The sequence below is a fragment of the Bombina bombina genome, chromosome 2 (genome assembly GCF_027579735.1).
Source record: "Bombina bombina isolate aBomBom1 chromosome 2, aBomBom1.pri, whole genome shotgun sequence".
In the NCBI taxonomy this organism is placed as follows: domain Eukaryota; kingdom Metazoa; phylum Chordata; class Amphibia; order Anura; family Bombinatoridae; genus Bombina; species Bombina bombina.
The window spans coordinates 535,610,498-535,633,399 of record NC_069500.1 but is presented as its reverse complement, the minus strand read 5'-3'; the positions used below and the strand labels follow the sequence as shown (position 1 = coordinate 535,633,399).

The window sequence follows — 22,902 nt, the reverse complement described above, 5'->3', positions numbered from 1 at the left end:
AGGAGAGGAAACGGTGGAAAAACATAGGCCAGATTGAAGGACCAAGGCGCTGCTAGAGCATCTATCAACACCGCCTGGGGATCCCGGGACCTGGACCCGTAAAGAGGAAGTTTGGTGTTCTGACGGGACGCCAACAGATCCAATTCTGGAGTGCCCCATAGCTGAGTCAGCTGGGCAAATACCTCCGGGTGGAGTTCCCATTCCCCTGGGTGAAAAGTCTGACGACTTAGAAAATCCGCCTCCCAGTTGTCTACTCCTGGGATGTGAATTGCTGAGAGATGGCAAGAGTGATCCTCCGCCCACCTGATTATTTTGGTTACTTCCATCATTGCTAGGGAACTCCTTGTTCCCCATTGATGATTGATGTAAGCTACAGTCGTGATGTTGTCCGACTGAAATCTGATGAATTTGGCCGCAGCTAGCTGAGGCCATGCCTGAAGCGCGTTGAATATCGCCCTCAGTTCCAGAATGTTTATCGGGAGAAGAGCTTCTTCCCGAGACCATAAGCCCTGAGCTTTCAGGGAGTCCCAGACTGCACCCCAGCCCAACAGACTGGCGTCGGTCGTTACGATGATCCACTATGGTCTGCGGAAACACATTCCCTGAGACAGGTGATCCTGAGACAACCACCAGAGAAGAGTATCTCTGGTCCCCTGGTCCAACTGTATTTGAGGAGACAAATCTGTATAATCCCCATTCCATTGTTTGAGCATGCACAGTTGCAGTGGTCTGATGTGTATCTGTGCAAAAGGGACTATGTCCATTGCCGCTACCATTAGTCCGATTGTCTCCATGCACTGAGCTACAGATGGCCGAGGAATGGAATAAAGAGCTCGGCAAGTAGTTAAGAGTTTTACCTTTCTGACCTCCGTCAGAAATATTTTCATTTCTACCGAGTCTATTAGGGTTCCTAGGAAGGGAACTCTTGTGAGGGGGGAGAGAGAACTCTTTTTGATGTTCACCTTCCACCCGTGAGATCTCAGAAAGGCCACTACAATTTCCGTGTAAGACTTGGCTCTTTGGAAAGTCGACGTCTGAATTAAGATGTCGTCTAGATAAGGCGCCACTGCTATGCCCCGCGGTCTTAGCACCGCCAGGAGGGACCCTAGCACCTTTGAGAAAATTCTGGGAGCAGTGGCCAACCCGAAAGGAAGAGCCACAAACTGATAATGCTTGTCCAGAAAGGCGAACCTGAGAAACTGGTAATGATCTTTGTGGATAGGAATGTTTAGGTACGCATCCTTTAGATCCACGGTAGTCATATATTGACCCTCCTGGATCATTGGTAAGATAGTCTGAATGTTCTCCATCTTGAATGATGGGACTCTGAGGAACTTGTTTAGAATTTTGAGATCCAGGATTGGTCTGAAAGTTCCTTCTTTTTTGGGAACCACAAACAGGTTTGAATAAAACCCCAGCCCTTGTTCCGCAATTGGAACTGGGTGGATCACTCCCATTGTATGTAGGTCTTCAAAAAGCGTAAGAACGCCTGTTTCTTTGTCATGTCTGAAGACAGACGAGAAATATGGAACCTTCCCCTTGGGGGGGAGTCCTTGAATTCTAGAAGATATCCCTGGGATACAATCTCTAAGGCCCAGGGATCGTGTATGTCTCTTGCCCAGGCCTGAGCGAAGAGAGAGAGTCTGCCCCCTACTAGATCCGGTCCCGGATCTGGGGCTACCCCATCATGCTGTCTTGGAGCAGCTGCAGGCTTCTTGGCCTGTTTACCCTTGTTCCAGCCCTGGTAAGGTTTCCAGGCTGCCCTGGGTTGTGAAGTGTTACCCTCTTGCTTTGCAGCAGGGGAGGATGAAGCGAGGCCGCTCCTGAAATTCCGAAAGGAACGAAAATTATTTTGTTTGTTCTTTGTCTTGAAGGACTTGTCCTGGGGGAGAGCATGGCCATTTCCCCCATTGATTTCTGAAATAATCTCTTTCAATTCAGGCCCGAAGAGGGTCTTTCCTTTGAAAGGGATGTTCAATAGTTTGGATTTTGACGACACATCGGCCGACCAGGACTTTAGCCATAACGCCCTGCGCGCTAAAATGGCGAAACCTGAATTTTTTTACGCTAACTTAGCTAGTTGGAACGCGGCATCTGTGATAAAAGAATTAGCCAGCTTAAGAGCCTTAATTCTGTCCATAATGTCCTCATATGAGGTCTCCGTCTGGAGCGCATTTTCCAGCGCCTCGAACCAGAAAGCAGCTGCAGTGGTTACAGGAACAATGCACGCAATAGGTTCGAGAAGAAAACCTTGCTGAACAAAAATTTTCTTAAGTAAACCCTCTAATTTTTTATCCATAGGGTCTTTAAAAGCACAACTGTCTTCGATTGGTATAGTTGTGCGTTTAGCAAGTGAAGAAACAGCCCCCTCCACCTTAGGGAACGTCTGCCATGAGTCCCTGCATGGGGGTAGATATGGGGAACATTTTCTTAAAAACAGGAGGGGGAACGAAGGGAATACCTGGTTTATCCCACTCCCTAGTAACAATATCCGCAATCCTCTTAGGAACCGGGAACACATCAGTGTAGACAGGAACTTCTAGGTGTACTTGTCCATTTTACACAATTTCTCTGGAACCACCATAGGGTCGCAGTCATCCAGAGTAACTAATACCTCCCTGTGCAAAAAGCGGAGGTGTTCTAGTTTAAATTTAAAAGCCAACGTATCTGAGTCTGTCTGAGGAGCAACCTTTCCCGAATCTGAAATTTCTCAATCAGACAGCACATCACTCGCCCCCATTTCAGAGCGTTGTGAGTGTATATCGGATACGGCTACTAAAGCGTCAGAATGCTCAGAATCTGTTCTTAAAACAGAGCTATCACGCTTTGCAGGTAACACGGACAGGTTAGATAAAAACACTGAGAGGGTATTATCCATAATTGCCGCCAAGTCTTGTAAGGTAAAATAGTTAGACGCACTAGAGGTGCTAGGCGTCGCTTGAGCGGACGTAACTGGTTGTGACACTTGGGGAGAGGTTAACGGGCTAACCTCATTACCTTCTGTCTGAGAATCATCTTGGGCCACATTTTTAAGTGCAACAATATGTTCTTTAAAGTGTATAGACATATCAGTACAAGTGGGACACATTCTGAGAGGGGGTTCCACCATGGCTTCTAAACACATTGAACAAGGATTTTCCTTGGTGTCAGACATGTTTAACAGACTAGTAGTAAGGCAAACAGGCTTAGAAATCACTTTAATCAAGTAAAAACACACTTTGCAAAACACGTTACTGTGCCTTTAAGAGATAAAAAAGGCACACAATTTTCCAAAACAGTGAAAAATGCAGCAAACTTTTCGAAATTTTTACAGTATGTACCTAAAGCATTAGTAAGATTGCACCACTAGCAATAAAAACGATTAACCCCCTAATACCCAAACCGGATCGATAGTAAGCTAACAGACCGGTTAAAACAACTTCAGCACCTTGCCAAAGCTCTGCTGTGGCCCTACCTGCCCTTAGGAGCCAGATTTGTGGGGAAAAAGCTTCTTATGGGCCCTCAAACTGTAGCAGGACCCTCCATGTGAAACAGCCTGAAGTTCTAGTCACTTTAACTGCGCATCTGAGGCGCGAAATTAGGCCCCTCCCACCTTACTCCGGTGCTGTGAGGCCTAAAGAAACACTCCTAAGTGTTTTAATAATAGCCATGTGGGTAACAACCCCTGAAAGAAACCCAAAGGAACCTTCAAAGTGTCTCAAAAAACAATATTTTTCAATAAAAACCGTTTTACATTAAGAAGTGTCAACCAGCATAAATTAGCCCTGTTATGTAAGCTAGCAATTCCATAGTTAGTCTCTGAATACAGCTTACCCTTCCCTCATGGGGATCTTATCAGTCTTTTCTAGCATTATCACAGTCTTGTCTAGAAATAAATGACTGAACATACCTTATTGCAGCCTAACTTGCAAACCATTCCCCCCAACTGAAGTTTTCTTGTACTCCTCAGTCCTTTGTGGGAACAGCAATGGATTTAAGTTACAACATGCTAAAATCATCTTCCTCCCTGCAGAAATCTTCATCTCTTTTCTGCTAGAGATTAAACAGTACACATCGGTACCATTTAAAATAAACTTTTGTTTGTAGAAAATAAAAACTACAATTCTAACACCACATTCACTTTACCCTTCTGATTGCTTAGAGCCGGCAAAGAGAATAACTGGGGGGGGGTGGAGCTAGAGGGGGAGCTATATGGACAGCTCTGCTGTGTGCTCTCTTTGCCACATCCTGTAGGGAAGGAGAATATCCCACAAGTAAAGGATGAACCCGTGGACTGGATACACCTTACAAGAGAAAACAATATTTATTTACATACAGTGACGTTTCAGGGTCCACAAACCCCTTCCTCAGACCAAGCAAATGAAGTGAAAAACAGTGAAGCTTAAAGGGACATAAAACAATTTGGGATAAAGACAAAGTATAATATGTACTTTAATTACTTTACCATTAGCCTTTTTTTTTTAGTTTCTGAATTGTAAAGCTCTAACTCCCCCCCACACATTTCATTATATCTATATCTATTGTTGTTTTGGTAGAATGCTAAAAGCTGTGAACTCAGTTGAAATACAATGCCTGTCTCTAACACTGATAAGGGTGGGTGGAGTTGGTTTCTCCAGGCAGCTTAGCTATGTGATTCATTTTGCTTATTTTTTAAAATTATTTTAAAATACTTGCGAGCATTTTTTTTAACCCCTTAATGACCACAATATACCCTGTATGTCACTGGTCGTTAAGGGTTTTTTCAGGACATAATAGCACAAGTCTAGCAAGAACACGCTATTAATTCCCTCCCTCCAGCAGGCTTTGTGGAATAGAGCAGTCTCAACGCTGGTGGCAAGACCACGCTATAAAACAATCAAGTAAAAAAAAAGGCCAGCGACATACAGGGTACGTCGCTGGTCCTTAAGGGGTTAAACATTGTTTTAATGCAAACTGTTTTTAATTAATTAATTAGCCCTTTTAGGATATGCACAGATCTCAACCTGTTTTATGTCCCTTTAAATAGCTATTAGTCAAACCCACTGAAATTTCGAAAAAAGGCGCAAAAAATGGTAGCTATAGTGACAACAAAAACAATAATACACATAGTGTGCATTCAATTACTATGTTGTGCTATAATATGAATATTTGACATTATGTTGCTCTGCAGTGCATATAGAGACAGCAACATTTTTTACAAATATGTATGCAGAGGATCATTATGCGTGGTCAAATATTGATCTGCAAAACAATTAGGTAGCATATATAAGATAGGTGAACAGAGAGCATAGAGGACAGGGTATGCAGTATACGATCACAGAAAGAAAAGGAAATTTATGCTTACCTGATAAATTGATTTCTTCTATGATACGACGAGTCCACGGATTCATCCTTTACTTGTGGGATATTATCCTCCTGCTAACAGGAAGTGGCAAAGAGCACCACAGCAGAGCTGTCTATATAGCTCCTCCCTTGACTCCACCCCCCCCAGTCATTTGACCAAAGGTATAGGAAGAAAAAGGAGAAACTAAAAGGTGCAGAGGTGACTGAAGTTTTAAACCAAAAAATATAATCTGTCTTAAATTGACAGGGCGGGCCGTGGACTCGTCGTATCATAGAAGAAATCAATTTATCAGGTAAGCATAAATTTACTTTTCTTCTATAAGATACGACGAGTCCACGGATTCATCCTTTACTTGTGGGATACAATACCAAAGCTACAGGGCACGGATGAACGGGAGGGACAAGACAGATACCTAAACAGAAGGCACCACTGCTTGAAGAACTTTTCTCCCAAAAATAGCCTCCGAAGAAGCAAAAGTATCAAATTTGTAAAATTTGGAAAAGGTATGAAGGGAAGACCAAGTGGCAGCCTTACAAATCTGTTCAACAGAAGCATCGTTTTTAAAAGCCCATGTGGAAGCCACCACTCTAGTAGAATGAGCTGTAATTTTTTCAGGAGGCTGCTGTCCAGCAGTCTTGTATGCCAAACGGATGATGCTTTTCAGCCAAAAAGAAAGAGAGGTAGCCGTAGCTTTTCGACCTTTACGCTTTCCAGAATAGACAACAAACAGAGAAGATGTTTGACGGAAATCCTTGGTCGCTTGCAAGTAAAACTCCAAGGCACGAACCACGTCCAAGTTATGTAAGTCTTAGAAGAAGGGTTAGGACACAGAAAAGGAACAATTTCCTGATTAATATTCTTATTTGAAACAACCTTAGGAAGAAATCCAGGTTTAGTACGCAAAATCACCTTATCAGAATGGAATATAAGATAAGGCGAGTCGCATTGTAACGCAGATAGCTCAGAAACTCTTCGAGCAGAAGAGATAGCAACTGAAAACAGAACTTTCCAAGATAGAAGTTTAATATCTATGGAATCCATGGGTTCAAACGGAACCCCTTGAAGAACATTTAGAACTAAATTCAAACTCCAACAGGTTTAAACACAGGCTTAATTCTAACTAAAGCCTAACAAAATGACTGAACGTCTGGGAAATCTGCCAGACGCTTGTGTAGTAAGATTGACAAAGCAGAAATCTGTCCCTTTAAGGAACTAGCTGATAACCCCCTCTCCAATCCTTCTTGGAGAAAGGACAAAATCCTATGAATCCTGATCTTACTCCATGAGTAGCCTTTGGATTTGCACCAATAAAGATATTTACGTCATATCTTATGGTAAATTTTCCTAGTGACAGGCTTTCAAGCCTGAATCAAGGTATCAATGACCGACTCAGAGAATCCCCGCTTAGATAAAATCAAGCGTTCAATCTCCAGGCAGTCAGCTGCAGAGAAACTAGATTTGGATGTGGGAACGGACTCTGAATGAGAAGGTCCTGTCTCAGTGGCAGTTTCCACGGTGGCAGAGATGACATTTCCACCAGGTCTGCATACCAAGTCCTGCGTGGCCACGCAGGCGCTATCAAGATTACAGAAGCCCTCTCCTGTTTGATTCTGGCAATCAGACGAGGTAGGAGAGGAAAAGGAGGAAACACATAGGCCAGGTTGAATGACCACGGTACAGCTAGAGCATATATTAGTACTGCTTCAGGATCCCTTGATCTGGACCCGTAACAAGGAAGTTTGGCATTCTGACGAGATGCCATCAGATCCAATTCTGGTGTGCCCCATTGATGAATCAATTTTGCAAACACCTCCGGATGGAGCTCCCACTCCCCCGGATGAAAAGTCTGACAACTTAGAAAATCCGCTTCCTAGTTCTCCACTCCTGGGATATATATTGCTGATAGATGGCAAGAGTGAGTCTCTGCCCGTCGGATTATTTTGGAAACCTCTATCATCACTAGAGAACTCTTTGTTCCCCCTTGATGATTGATATATGCTACAGTCGTGATATTGTCCTACTGGAATCTTATGAATTTGTCCGAAGCCAGCTGAGGCCATGCCTGAAGCGCGTTGAATATCGATCTCAGTTCCAGAATATTTATTGGTAGTAGGGACTCCTCCTGATTCTACACACCCTGAGCCTTCAGGGAATTCCAGACTGCACCCCAGCCCAACAGGCTGGCGTCCGTCGTCACTATTACCCATGCTGGCCTGCTGAAATTACCTCCATACACTGAGCCACTGATGGCCGAGGAATGGAATTAAGTGCTCGGCAAGTGGATAAGATCTTTGATTTTCTGACCTCCGTCAGAAAATTTTTCATGTCTACCGAGTCTATCAGAGTTCCTAGGAATGGAACTCTTGTCAGTGGAACTAGTGAACTCTTTTTTATATTCACCTTCCACCCGTGAGTTCTTAGAAAAGCCAACACGATGTCCGTGTGAGATTTGGCTAGATGGTAAGTTGACGCCTGAATCAAAATATCGTCCAGATAGGGCGCCACTGCTATGCCCCGCGGCCTTAGAACCGCCAGAAAGGACCCTAGCACCTTTGTGAAAATTCTGGGAGCTGTGGCCAACCCGAAAGGAAGGGCCACAAACTGGTAATGTTTGTCCAGGAAGATGAACCTGAGGAACTGGTGATGATCTTTGTGGATAGGAATGTGAAGATAGGCATCCTTCAAATCCACTATGGGCATATATTGACCCTCCTGGATCATTGGTAAAATTGTTTGTATGGTTTCCATCTTGAAGGATGGGACTCTGAGAAACTTATTTAGAGTTTTGAGATCTAAAATCGGTCTGAAGGTTCCCTCTTTTTTGGGAACCACAAACAGATTGGAGTAAAACCCCTGTCCCTGTTCTACTTTTGGAACTGGACAGATTACCCCCATGGTATATGTCTTCTACACAGCGTAAGAACGCCTCTCTTTTTGTCTGGTTTACAGACAAACGTGAAAGATGAAATCTCCCCCTTGGGAGAGAATCTTTGAATTCTAGACGATACCCCTGGGTCACAATTTCTAATGCCCAGGAATCCTGAACGTCTCTTGCCCAAGCCTGAGCGAAGAGAGAAAGTCTGCCCCTACTAGATCCGGTCCCGGATCGGGGGCTGCCCTTTCATGCTGTTTTGGTAGAAGCAGCGGGCTTCCTGGCCTGTTTACCTTTATTCCAGGTCTGGTTAGGTCTCCAGACTGACTTGGATTGAGCAAAGTTCACCTCCTGCTTGGAGGCGGATGAGGAAGTAGAGGGACCACCTTTAAAGTTTCGAAAGGAACGAAAATTATTCTGCTTGGTCCTCATTTTAACCGTCTTGTCCTGAGGAAGGGCATGACCCTTACCTCCAGTAATGTCAGAAATTATCTCCTTAAGTTCAGGCCTGAATAGGGTCTTACCCTTAAAGGGAATAGCTAAAAGCTTGGATTTAGATGACACATCAGCAGACCATGACTGCGTTAAAGGCGTTAAAGGTTGTGACATTTGGGGAGAAGTAGATGGCATAACCTGATTCTCTTCTGACTGAGAATCATCCTGAGACATACTTTTATCAGCTAAAATATGTTCTTTGCAATGTAAGGCCCTTTCAGTACATGAGGAACACATTTGAAGTGGGGGTTCTACAATGGCTTCAAAACACATAGAACATTGGCATTCCTCAATGTCAGACATGTTAAAACAGGCTAGTAATGACCACAAACAGGCTTGAAAACACTTTATTTTGTGAAAAAAAAATAACAATCTGAAAAAACGGTACTGCGCCTTTAAGAGAAAAAAAGCATACCATTTTTCCAAAACTGCTTTAAAACAATAAAATTATCTCAATTTTATGATAAACGTATCCCAACTTGTCAGCTAAGATTGCCCCACAAGGAAAGGAATACTTAACCCTTAATGACAAAAAATGTTACATCAAAAACGTTATAGTTAAACCAAAACACCCCTGCACCTCGTCACAGCCGTGCTGTGGCGCCTACCTGCCCTCAGGGGTCTGCAAATCAAATTAACCCTTCGATTAGGCCCAAACTTTCTTGAAACACCCACTAGAGTTGGAGCTTGCTGCTTGCATGAGAAAAACAACTGCGCAACTGAGGCGCGAAAAAAGGCCCCACACATCTAACTCAATGTCTCACAGCCTTAACAATAACCGCACCAGAGCGGCCTAAAATCTAGCCATGTGGGTTTATGTACCCATCTAAGTGAAGCCATGTGTACCCCTTCCTAAAATAAAGTAAAAACGTTTGCCACAAAAAATGTTATCTTTAACCCACAAACATCATATCATCAGTGTCAACCATTTTTTATAGCCCAACATACAGTTCCAGTATACCCCTCTCTTATACATTAGGATTACTGCTTACCCTTTCCCTCATGGGGATACTGTCAGCCAATTCTGAAATAACACAGCCTCTCCAGAAAAAAATGACTGAACATACCTCAATGCTTGTAGCATGAAAACCGTTCCTCACACTGAAGTTTCTTAAGTACTCCTCAGCCATTCTGTGGGAACTACTCTGGATCTTAGTAACAACTGCTAAGATCATCAGTCTCCAGGCAGAAGTCTTCATCCATCTGCTCCTGGGAAGAAATAGAACTCACCGGTACCATTTAAAATAAAAAAGTCTTGCTTGAAGAAAATAAGAACTAACATTTTATCACCTCTTTCACTTTACCCTTCCTTTTACTTAGAGTAGGCAAAGAGAATGACTGGGGGGTGGAGTCAAGGGAGGAGCTATATAGACAGCTCTGCTGTGGTGCTCTTTTCCACTTCCGGTTAGCAGGAGGATAAAAATATCCCACAAGTAAAGGATGAATCCGTGGACTTGTCGTATCTTATAGAAGAAAAGGGATGATCTCAGGGTAAGGCATAAGTGTTAGCGTAAAGAAACACTAATTAGACTTTATAGGGGCCAAGATAATAGTAATTATTAGGTACTTAAATGCTAAATGTTTTGAGCTGATAGCAACATGGATATGTTGTGTCCGTATCAGACTACCTACTGTTAGTAGGTGTTGGCTATAACAAGATAGCCTAATACCTGCACTCACAATCAATTGCTATTTAGCTCTAGTTTAAAATGGCATATTCAGAGTAACTTACGTGGCTGTGTTTTCAGCTAACATGGGAATCAAAAATTGTGTCTTCTCGTCTTTAAAGGCTAGGCACACCTCTAATCCTATCCTGTCAATAAAGGAAGCGCCTACGGATGACGATTACATAATTTGGGCATGGCTAATTTGCATATCAAAATAGTGTTATAGTTATTCAGGTCCCTGCTCCATCTCGTTAATACTGCACACAGGTGTAAATTGCCTGACGGTGGCGTATAGTTGTACTAACTATAGCACAATTTTGATATGCAAATTAGCCATGCGCCAAAGATGTAATCGTCATCCGTGGACACCTTGGGGTGCACGCAATGATTAGAGGAAGTCGGATTCGTCATTGCTGTGCTAAGTACAGCAGGAGCTGCGGGCGGAAGATCGCTGGGCTGTTTTCATAAAGAAAAACATAATTTATGCTTACCTGATAAATTCCTTTCTTCTGTTGTGTGATCAGTCCACGGGTCATCATTACTTCTGGGATATAACTCCTCCCCAACAGGAAATGCAAGAGGATTCACCCAGCAGAGCTGCATATAGCTCCTCCCCTCTACGTCAGTCCCAGTCATTCGACCAAGAATCAACGAGAAAGGAGTAACCAAGGGTGAAGTGGTGACTGGAGTATAATTTAAAAGATATTTACCTGCCTTAAAACAGGGCGGGCCGTGGACTGATCACACAACAGAAGAAAGGAATTTATCAGGTAAGCATAAATTATGTTTTCTTCTGTTATGTGTGATCAGTCCACGGGTCATCATTACTTCTGGGATACCAATACCAAAGCAAAAGTACACGGATGACGGGAGGGATAGGCAGGCTCATTATACAGAAGGAACCACTGCCTGAAGAACCTTTCTCCCAAAAATAGCCTCCGAAGAAGCAAAAGTGTCAAATTTGTAAAATTTGGAAAAAGTATGAAGCGAAGAGCAAGTTGCAGCCTTGCAAATCTGTTCAACAGAGGCCTCATTCTTAAAGGCCCAAGTGGAAGCCACAGCTCTAGTGGAGTGAGCTGTAATTCTTTCAGGAGGCTGCTGTCCAGCAGTCTCATAGGCTAAACGTATTATGCTACGAAGCCAAAAGGAGAGAGAGGTAGCAGAAGCTTTTTGACCTCTCCTCTGTCCAGAATAAACGACAAACAGGGAAGAAGTTTGGCGAAAATCTTTAGTTGCCTGCAAGTAGAACTTGAGGGCACGAACTACATCCAGATTGTGTAGAAGACGTTCCTTCTTTGAAGAAGGATTTGGACACAAGGATGGAACAACAATCTCTTGATTGATATTCCTGTTAGTGACTACCTTAGGTAAGAACCCAGGTTTAGTACGCAGAACTACCTTGTCTGAGTGAAAAATCAGATAAGGAGAATCACAATGTAAGGCTGATAACTCAGAGACTCTTCGAGCCGAGGAAATAGCCATTAAAAACAGAACTTTCCAAGATAACAATTTTATATCAATGGAATGAAGGGGTTCAAACGGAACACCCTGTAAAACGTTAAGAACTAAGTTTAAACTCCATGGCGGAGCAACAGCTTTAAACACAGGCTTGATCCTAGCTAAAGCCTGACAAAAGGTCTGGACGTCTGGATTTTCTGACAGACGCCTGTGTAACAAGATGGACAGAGCTGAAATCTGTCCCTTTAATGAACTAGCTGATAAACCCTTTTCTAAACCTTCTTGTAGAAAGGACAATATCCTAGCGATCCTAACCTTACTCCAGGAGTAACCTTTGGATTCGCACCAGTATAGGTATTTACGCCATATTTTATGGTAAATCCTTCTGGTAACAGGCTTCCTAGCCTGTATCAGGGTATCAATAACCGACTCAGAAAAACCACGTTTTGATAAAATCAAGCGTTCAATTTCCAAGCAGTCAGCTTCAGAGAAGTTAGATTTTGATGTTTGAATGGACCCTGTATCAGAAGGTCCTGTCTTAGAGGTAGAGACCAAGGCGGACAGGATGACATGTCCACTAGATCTGCATACCAAGTCCTGCGTGGCCATGCAGGCGCTATTAGAATCACTGATGCTCTCTCCTGTTTGATTTTGGCAATCAATCGAGGAAGCAGCGGGAAGGGTGGAAACACATAAGCCATCCCGAAGTTCCAAGGTGCTGTCAAAGCATCTATCAGAACCGCTCCCGGATCCCTGGATCTGGACCCGTAGTGAGGAAGTTTGGCGTTCTGGCGAGACGCCATGAGATCTATCTCTGGTTTGCCCCAACGTCGAAGTATTTGGGCAAAGACCTCCGGATGAAGTTCCCACTCCCCCGGATGAAAAGTCTGGCGACTCAAGAAATCCGCCTCCCAGTTCTCCACTCCCGGGATGTGGATTGCTGACAGGTGGCAAGAGTGAGACTCTGCCCAGCGAATTATCTTTGATACTTCCATCATTGCTAGGGAGCTTCTTGTCCCTCCCTGATGGTTGATGTAAGCTACAGTCGTGATGTTGTCCGACTGAAACCTGATGAACCCCCGAGTTGTTAATTGGGGCCAAGCCAGAAGGGCATTGAGAACTGCTCTCAATTCCAGGATGTTTATTGGAAGGAGACTCTCCTCCTGATTCCATAGTCCCTGAGCCTTCAGAGAATTCCAGACAGCGCCCCAACCTAGTAGGCTGGCGTCTGTTGTTACAATTGTCCAGTCTGGCCTGCTGAATGGCATCCCCCTGGACAGGTGTGGCCGATAAAGCCACCATAGAAGAGAATTTCTGGTCTCTTGATTCAGATTCAGAGTAGGGGACAAATCTGAGTAATCCCCATTCCACTGACTTAGCATGCACAATTGCAGCGGTCTGAGGTGTAGGCGTGCAAAAACAGAATTTATGTTTACCTGATAAATTTCTTTCTCCAACGGTGTGTCCGGTCCACGGCGTCATCCTTACTTGTGGGATATTCTCTTCCCCAACAGGAAATGGCAAAGAGCCCAGCAAAGCTGGTCACATGATCCCTCCTAGGCTCCGCCTACCCCAGTCATTCGACCGACGTTAAGGAGGAATATTTGCATAGGAGAAACCATATGGTACCGTGGTGACTGTAGTTAAAGAAAATAAAATATCAGACCTGATTAAAAAAACCAGGGCGGGCCGTGGACCGGACACACCGTTGGAGAAAGAAATTTATCAGGTAAACATAAATTCTGTTTTCTCCAACATAGGTGTGTCCGGTCCACGGCGTCATCCTTACTTGTGGGAACCAATACCAAAGCTTTAGGACACGGATGAAGGGAGGGAGCAAATCAGGTCACCTAAATGGAAGGCACCACGGCTTGCAAAACCTTTCTCCCAAAAATAGCCTCAGAAGAAGCAAAAGTATCAAACTTGTAAAATTTGGTAAAAGTGTGCAGTGAAGACCAAGTCGCTGCCCTACATATCTGATCAACAGAAGCCTCGTTCTTGAAGGCCCATGTGGAAGCCACAGCCCTAGTGGAATGAGCTGTGATTCTTTCGGGAGGCTGCCGTCCGGCAGTCTCGTAAGCCAATCTGATGATGCTTTTAATCCAAAAAGAGAGAGAGGTAGAAGTTGCTTTTTGACCTCTCCTTTTACCTGAATAAACAACAAACAAGGAAGATGTTTGTCTAAAATCCTTTGTAGCATCTAAATAGAATTTTAGAGCGCGAACAACATCCAAATTGTGCAACAAACGTTCCTTCTTTGAAACTGGTTTTGGACACAGAGAAGGTACGATAATCTCCTGGTTAATGTTTTTGTTAGAAACAACTTTTGGAAGAAAACCAGGTTTAGAACGTAAAACCACCTTATCTGCATGGAACACCAGATAAGGAGGAGAACACTGCAGAGCAGATAATTCTGAGACTCTTCTAGCAGAAGAAATCGCAACTAAAAACAAAACTTTCCAAGATAATAACTTAATATCAACGGAATGTAAGGGTTCAAACGGAACCCCCTGAAGAACTGAAAGAACTAAATTGAGACTCCAAGGAGGAGTCAAAGGTTTGTAAACAGGCTTGATTCTAACCAGAGCCTGAACAAAGGCTTGAACATCTGGCACAGCTGCCAGCTTTTTGTGAAGTAATACCGACAAGGCAGAAATCTGTCCCTTCAGGGAACTAGCAGATAATCCTTTGTCCAATCCTTCTTGAAGGAAGGATAGAATCCTAGGAATCTTAACCTTGTCCCAAGGGAATCCTTTAGATTCACACCAACAGATATATTTTTTCCAAATTTTGTGGTAAATCTTTCTAGTCACAGGCTTTCTGGCCTGAACAAGAGTATCGATAACAGAATCTGAGAATCCTCGCTTCGATAAAATCAAGCGTTCAATCTCCAAGCAGTCAGCTGGAGTGAAACCAGATTCGGATGTTCGAACGGACCCTGAACAAGAAGGTCTCGTCTCAAAGGTAGCTTCCAAGGTGGAGCCGATGACATATTCACCAGATCTGCATACCAAGTCCTGCGTGGCCACGCAGGAGCTATCAAGATCACCGACGCCCTCTCCTGCTTGATCCTGGCTATCAGCCTGGGGATGAGAGGAAATGGCGGGAACACATAAGCTAGTTTGAAGGTCCAAGGTGCTACTAGTGCATCCACTAGAGCCGCCTTGGGATCCCTGGATCTGGCCCCGTAGCAAGGAACTTTGAAGTTCTGACGAGAGGCCATCAGATCCATGTCTGGAATGCCCCACAGGTGAGTGACTTGGGCAAAGATTTCCGGATGGAGTTCCCACTCCCCCGGATGCAATGTCTGCCGACTCAGAAAATCCGCTTCCCAATTTTCCACTCCTGGGATGTGGATAGCAGACAGGTGGCAGGAGTGAGACTCCGCCCAAAGAATAATTTTGGTTACTTCTTCCATCGCTAGGGAACTTCTTGTTCCCCCCTGATGGTTGATGTACGCAACAGTCGTCATGTTGTCTGATTGAAACCGTATGAACCTGGTCCTCGCAAGCTGGGGCCAGGCCTGAAGAGCATTGAATATCGCTCTCAGTTCCAGAATATTTATCGGTAGAAGAGATTCTTCCCGAGACCAAAGACCCTGAGCTTTCAGGGATCCCCAGACCGCGCCCCAGCCTATCAGACTGGCGTCGGTCGTGACAATGACCCACTCTGGTCTGTGGAACATCATCCCTTGAGACAGATTGTCCAGGGACAGCCACCAACGGAGTGAGTCTCTGGTCCTCTGATTTACTTGTATCTTCGGAGACAAGTCTGTATAGTCCCCATTCCACTGACTGAGCATGCACAGTTGTAATGGTCTTAGATGAATGCGCGCAAAAGGAACTATGTCCATCGCCGCCACCATCAAACCGATCACTTCCATGCACTGAGCTATGGAAGGAAGAGGAACGGAATGAAGTATCCGACAAGAGTCCAGAAGCTTTGTTTTTCTGGCCTCTGTTAGAAAGATCCTCATTTCTAAGGAGTCTATAATTGTTCCCAAGAAGGGAACCCTTGTTGACGGGGATAGAGAACTCTTTTCCACGTTCACTTTCCAGCCGTGAGATCTGAGAAAGGCCAGGACAATGTCCGTGTGAGCCTTTGCTTGAGGAAGGGACGACGCTTGAATCAGAATGTCGTCCAGGTAAGGTACTACTGCAATGCCCCTTGGTCTTAGCACCGCTAGAAGGGACCCTAGTACCTTTGTGAAAATCCTTGGAGCAGTGGCTAATCCGAAAGGAAGCGCCACGAACTGGTAATGTTTGTCCAGGAATGCAAACCTTAGGAACCGATGATGTTCCTTGTGGATAGGAATATGTAGATACGCATCCTTTAAATCCACCGTGGTCATGAATTGACCTTCCTGGATGGAAGGAAGGATAGTTCGAATGGTTTCCATCTTGAACGATGGGACCTTGAGAAATTTGTTTAAGATCTTGAGATCTAGGATTGGTCTGAACGTTCCCTCTTTTTTGGGAACTATGAACAGATTGGAGTAGAACCCCATCCCTTGTTCTTAATGGAACAGGATGAATCACTCCCATTTTTAACAGGTCTTCTACACAATGTAAGAACGCCTGTCTTTTTATGTGGTCTGAAGACAACTGAGACCTGTGGAACCTCCCCCTTGGGGGAAGTCCCTTGAATTCCAGAAGATAACCCTGGGAGACTATTTCTAGCGCCCAAGGATCCAGAACATCTCTTGCCCAAGCCTGAGCGAAGAGAGAGAGTCTGCCCCCCACCAGATCCGGTCCCGGATCGGGGGCCAATATTTCATGCTGTCTTGGTAGCAGTGGCAGGTTTCTTGGCCTGCTTTCCCTTGTTCCAGCCTTGCATTGGTCTCCAAGCTGGCTTGGCCTGAGAAGTATTACCCTCTTGCTTAGAGGACGTAGCACCTTGGGCTGGTCCGTTTTTACGAAAGGGACGAAAATTAGGTCTATTTTTTGCCTTGAAAGGCCGATCCTGAGGAAGGGCATGGCCCTTACCCCCAGTGATATCAGAGATAATCTCTTTCAAGTCAGGACCAAACAACGTTTTCCCCTTGAAAGGAATGTTTAGTAGCTTGTTCTTGGAAGACGCATCAGCCGACCAAGATTTCAACCAAAGCGCTCTGCGCGCCACAATAGCAAACCCAGAGTTCTTAGCCGCTAACTTAGCCAATTGCAAAGAGGCGTCTAGAGTGAAAGAATTAGCCAATTTGAGAGCATTGATTCTGTCCATAATCTCCTCATAAGGAGGAGAGTCACTATCGAGCACCTTAAGCAGTTCATCAAACCAGAAATATGCGGCAGTAGTGACAGGGACAATGCATGAAATGGGTTGTAGAAGGTAACCCTGCTGAACAAACATCTTTTTAAGCAAACCTTCTAATTTTTTATCCATAGGATCTTTGAAAGCACAACTATCCTCTATTGGAATAGTGGTGCGTTTGTTTAAAGTAGAAACCGCTCCCTCGACCTTGGGGACTGACTGCCATAAGTCCTTTCTGGGGTCGACCATAGGAAACAATTTTTTAAATATGGGGGGAGGGACGAAAGGAATACCGGGCCTTTCCCATTCTTTATTAACAATGTCCGCCACCCGCTTGGGTATAGGAAAAGCTTCTGGGAGCCCCGGCACCTCTAGGAACTTGTCCATTTTACATAGTTTCTCTGGGATGACTAAATTTTCACAATCATCCAGAGTGGATAATACCTCCTTAAGCAAAATGCGGAGATGTTCCAATTTAAATTTAAATGTAATCACATCAGATTCAGCCTGCTGAGAAATGTTCCCTAAATCAGTAATTTCTCCCTCAGACAAAACCTCCCTGGCCCCCTCAGATTGGGTTAGGGGCCCTTCAGAGATATTAATATCAGCGTCGTCATGCTCTTCAGTAACTAAAACAGAGCAGCCACGCTTACGCTGACAAGGGTTCATTTTGGCTAAAATGTTTTTGACAGAATTATCCATTACAGCCGTTAATTGTTGCATAGTAAGGAGTATTGGCGCGCTAGATGTACTAGGGGCCTCCTGAGTGGGCAAGACTCGTGTAGACGAAGGAGGGAATGATGCAGTACCATGCTTACTCCCCTCACTTGAGGAATCATCTTGGGCATCATTGTCATTATCACATAAATCACATTTATTTAAATGAATAGGAATTCTGGCTTCCCCACATTCAGAACACAGTCTATCTGGTAGTTCAGACATGTTAAACAGGCATAAACTTGATCAGAAATACAAAAAACGTTTTAAAATAAAACCGTTACTGTCACTTTAAATTTTAAACTGAACACACTTTATTACTGCAATTGCGAAAAAACATGAAGGAATTGTTCAAAATTCACCAAATTTTCACCACAGCGTCTTAAAGCCTTGAAAATATTGCACACCAATTTTGGAAGCTTTAACCCTTAAAATAACGGAACCGGAGCCGTTTTAAGCTTTAAACCCCTTTACAGTCCCTGGTATCTGCTTTGCTGAGACCCAACCAAACCCAAAGGGGAATACGATACCAAATGACGCCTTCAGAAGTCTTTTATAAGTATCAGAGCTCCTCTCACATGCGACTGCATGCCATGCCTCTCAAAAACAAGTGCGCAACACCGGCGCGAAAATGAGACTCTGCCTATGCTTGGGGAAAGCCCCTAAAGAATAAGGTGTCTAAAACAGTGCCTGCCGATATTATTATATCAAAATACCCAGATAAAATGATTCCTCAGGGCTAAATATGTGTTAATAATCAATCGATTTAGCCCAGAAAAAGTCTACAGTTTAAATAAGCCCTTGTGAAGCCCTTATTTACAATCGTAATAAACATGGCTTACCGGATCCCATAGGGAAAATGACAGCTTCCAGCATTACATCGTCTTGTTAGAATGTGTCATACCTCAAGCAGCAAGAGACTGCAAACTGTTCCCCCAACTGAAGTTAATTGCTCTCAACAGTCCTGTGTGGAACAGCCATGGATTTTAGTTACGGTTGCTAAAATCATTTTCCTCATACAAACAGAATTCTTCATCTCTTTTCTGTTTCTGAGTAAATAGTACGTACCAGCACTATTTGAAAATAACAAACTCTTGATTGAATAATGAAAAACTACAGTTAAACACTAAAAAACTCTAAGCCATCTCCGTGGAGATGTTGCCTGTACAACGGCAAAGAGAATGACTGGGGTAGGCGGAGCCTAGGAGGGATCATGTGACCAGCTTTGCTGGGCTCTTTGCCATTTCCTGTTGGGGAAGAGAATATCCCACAAGTAAGGATGACGCCGTGGACCGGACACACCTATGTTGGAGAAAGGTACTATGTCCATTGCCGCTACCATTAAGCCGATCACCTCCATGCATTGAGCTACTGACGGGTGTTGAATGGAATGAAGGACACGGCATGCATTTTGAAGCTTTGTTAACCTGTCTTCTGTCAGGTAAATCTTCATTTCTACAGAATCTATAAGAGTCCCCAAGAATGGAACCCTTGTGAGAGGAAAAAGAGAACTCTTCTTTTCGTTCACTTTCCATCCATGCGACCTTAGAAATGCCAGAACTAACTCTGTATGAGACTTGGCAGTTTGAAAGCTTGAAGCTTGTATTAGAATGTCGTCTAGGTACGGAGCTACCGAAATCCCTCGCGGTCTTAGTACCGCCAGAAGGGCACCCAGAACCTTTGTGAAGATTCTTGGAGCCGTAGCCAATCCGAATGGAAGAGCTACAAACTGGTAGTGCCTGTCTAAGAAGGCAAACCTTAGATACCGGTGATGATCTTTGTGAATCGGTATGTGAAGGTAAGCATCTTTTAAATCCACTGTGGTCATGTACTGACCCTTTTGGATCATGGGTAAGATTGTCCGAATAGTTTCCATTTTGAACGATGGAACTCTTAGGAATTTGTTTAGAATCTTTAAATCTAAGATTGGCCTGAAAGTTCCCTCTTTTTTGGGAACCACAAACAGGTTTGAGTAGAACCCTTGTCCTTGTTCCGACCGCGGAACCGGATGGATCACTCCCATTAATAACAGATCTTGTACACAGCGTAGAAACGCTTCTTTCTTTATCTGGTTTGTTGACAATCTTGACAGATGAAATCTCCCTCTTGGGGGAGATAATTTGAAGTCTAGAAGGTATCCCTGAGATATGATCTCTAGCGCCCAGGGATCCTGAACATCTCTTGCCCAGGCCTGGGCGAAGAGAGAAAGTCTGCCCCCCACTAGATCCGGTCCCGGATCGGGGGCTCTCGGTTCATGCTGTCTTTGGGGCAGCAGCAGGTTTCCTGGCCTGCTTGCTCTTGTTCCAGGACTGGTTAGGCTTCCAGCCTTGCCTGTAACGAGCAACAGCTCCCTCCTGTTTTGGTGCAGTGGAGGTTGATGCTGCTCCTGTTTTGAAATTCCGAAAGGGACGAAAATTAGACTGTCTAGCCTTAGCTTTGGCTTTGTCTTGAGGTAGGGCGTGGCCCTTACCTCCTGTAATGTCAGCGATAATTTCTTTCAAACCGGGCCCAAATAAAGACTGCCCCTTGAAAGGTATATTAAGTAATTTGGACTTAGAAGTAACATCAGCTGACCAGGATTTTAGCCACAGCGCCCTACGTGCCTGTATGGCGAATCCTGAGTTCTTAGCCGTAAGTTTGGTTAAATGTACTACGGCCTCCGAAATGAATGAATTAGCTAGTTTAAGGACTCTAAGCCTGTCCGTAATGTCGTCTAGCGTAGATGAACTAAGGTTCTCTTCCAGAGACTCAATCCAAAATGCTGCCGCAGCCGTAATCGGCGCGATACATGCAAGGGGTTGCAATATAAAACCTTGTTGAACAAACATTTTCTTAAGGTAACCCTCTAATTTTTTATCCATTGGATCTGAAAAAGCACAGCTATCCTCCACCGGGATAGTGGTACGCTTAGCTAAAGTAGAAACTGCTCCCTCCACCTTAGGGACCGTTTGCCATAAGTCCCGAGTGGTGGTGTCTATTGGAAACATCTTTCTAAATATTGGAGGGGGTGAGAACGGCACACCGGGTCTATCCCACTCCTTAGTAACAATTTCAGTTAGTCTCTTAGGTATAGGAAAAACGTCAGTACTCGCCGGTACCGCAAAGTATTTATCCAACCTACACAGTTTCTCTGGTATTGCAACGGTGTTACAATCATTGAGAGCTGCTAAGACCTCCCCTAGTAATACACGGAGGTTCTCCAATTTAAATTTAAAATTTGAAATATCTGAATCCAATCTGTTTGGATCAGAACCGTCACCTACAGAATGAAGCTCTCCGTCCTCATGCTCTGCAAGCTGTGACGCAGTATCAGACATGGCCCTAGTATTGTCAGCGCACTCTGTTCTCACCCCAGAGTGATCACGCTTGCCTCTTAGTTCTGGTAATTTAGACAAAACTTCAGTCATAACAGTAGCCATATCTTGTAATGTTATCTGTAATGGCCGCCCAGATGTATTAGGCGCCATAATATCACGCACCTCCCGGGCGGGAGATGCAGGTACTGCCGCGTGAGGCGAGTTAGTCGGCATAACTCTCCCCTCGCTGTTTGGTGAAATTTGTTCAAATTGTACAGATTGACTTTTATTTAAAGTAGCATCAATACAGTTAGTACATAAATTTCTATTGGGCTCCACCTTGGCATTGGAACAAATGACACAGATATCTTCCTCTGAGTCAGACATGTTTAACACACTAGCAATAAACTTGCAACTTGGTTATAATCTTTTTTTTTAGCAAAAACGTACTGTGCCTCAAAGAGGTACTAAACGATTAAATGACAGTTGAAACAATGAACTGAAAAACAGTTATAGCATCAAACTTTAAAACAACACAACTTTTAGCAAAGGTTTGTTCCCATTAGTAAAATAACAATAATTAAATTTGACATAAAAATTACAGAGCAACGTTTTTATTCACAGTCAATATAAAATTCTCACAGCTCTGCTGAGAGAATCTACCTCCCTCCAAAGAAGTTTGAAGACCCCTGAGATCTGTCAGAGATGAACCGGATCATGCAGGAAATATAAGAGTAACTGACTGGAATTTTTTGATGCGTAGCAAAGAGCGCCAAAAACGGCCCCTCCCCCTCACACACAGCAGTGAAGAGAAACGAAACTGTCACAATTAAAACCAAACAACTGCCAAGTGGAAAATAATGCCCAAATATTTATTCACTCAGTACCTCAGAAATGTAAACGATTCTACATTCCAGCAAAAACGTTTAACATGATAAATACTTATTAAAAGGATTAGTGACTTTTAACAGAGTAGTTCCGGTGAAATACCATCCCCAGAATACTGAAGTGTATACATACATGTCATTATAACGGTATGGCAGGATTTTCTCATCAATTCCATTCAGAAAATAAAAACTGCTACATACCTCAATGCAGATTCATCTGCCCGCTGTCCCCTGATCTGAAGATTTTACCTCCCTCAGATGGCCGAGAACAGCAATATGATCTTAACTACTCCGGTTAAAATCATAGTAAAAAACTCTGGTAGATTCTTCCTCAAACTCTGCCAGAGAAGTAATAACACGCTCCGGTGCTATTGTAAAATAACAAACTTTTGATTGAAGTCATAAAAACTAAGTATAATCACCATAGTCCTCTCACACATCCTATCTAGTCGTTGGGTGCAAGAGAATGACTGGGACTGACGTAGAGGGGAGGAGCTATATGCAGCTCTGCTGGGTGAATCCTCTTGCATTTCCTGTTGGGGAGGAGTTATATCCCAGAAGTAATGATGACCCGTGGACTGATCACACATAACAGAAGAAAAGTTAAGTTTTTGAAAAAAAGACGCTTAAATGTAAAGCATTTTTAAAAACCAGGCACTTTCTCATTAAACTTGAAATTCACTTTAAATGGATGACAGTAATTCTCTGATAATAATGTATCTTTTTTTTTTTTTACTTTTTGTAGAGTACTGTTAGCGAAACATGAAAATTGGAAACATCAGCAAACTAAGCAGACTGTAAAGGAACTTACCAAATTCATTCATTAGTGCTCTTGCCTTCGTTACAAATGGTCCAACCTCACTTGGATGCATTTTGGCCCTTTCCTTTAGATCAGCTCCTAAAAAATAGGATATCATTTAAAAAAATAGTTTTGTGT

The 22,902-nt window shown here is 43.7% G+C and overlaps 1 protein-coding gene across 1 annotated transcript in view; it reads right to left on the bottom strand.

The window, feature by feature from the left end:
- The window catches only part of AUH (AU RNA binding methylglutaconyl-CoA hydratase), a 1,048,717-nt gene that overhangs the window by 743,698 nt on the left and 282,117 nt on the right, over positions 1-22,902 (bottom strand). The window contains exon 4 of the mRNA XM_053702385.1: positions 22,777-22,863. Within this exon, the coding sequence (XP_053558360.1) occupies positions 22,777-22,863 (87 nt within the window). The remainder of the gene's footprint in view (positions 1-22,776; positions 22,864-22,902) is intronic.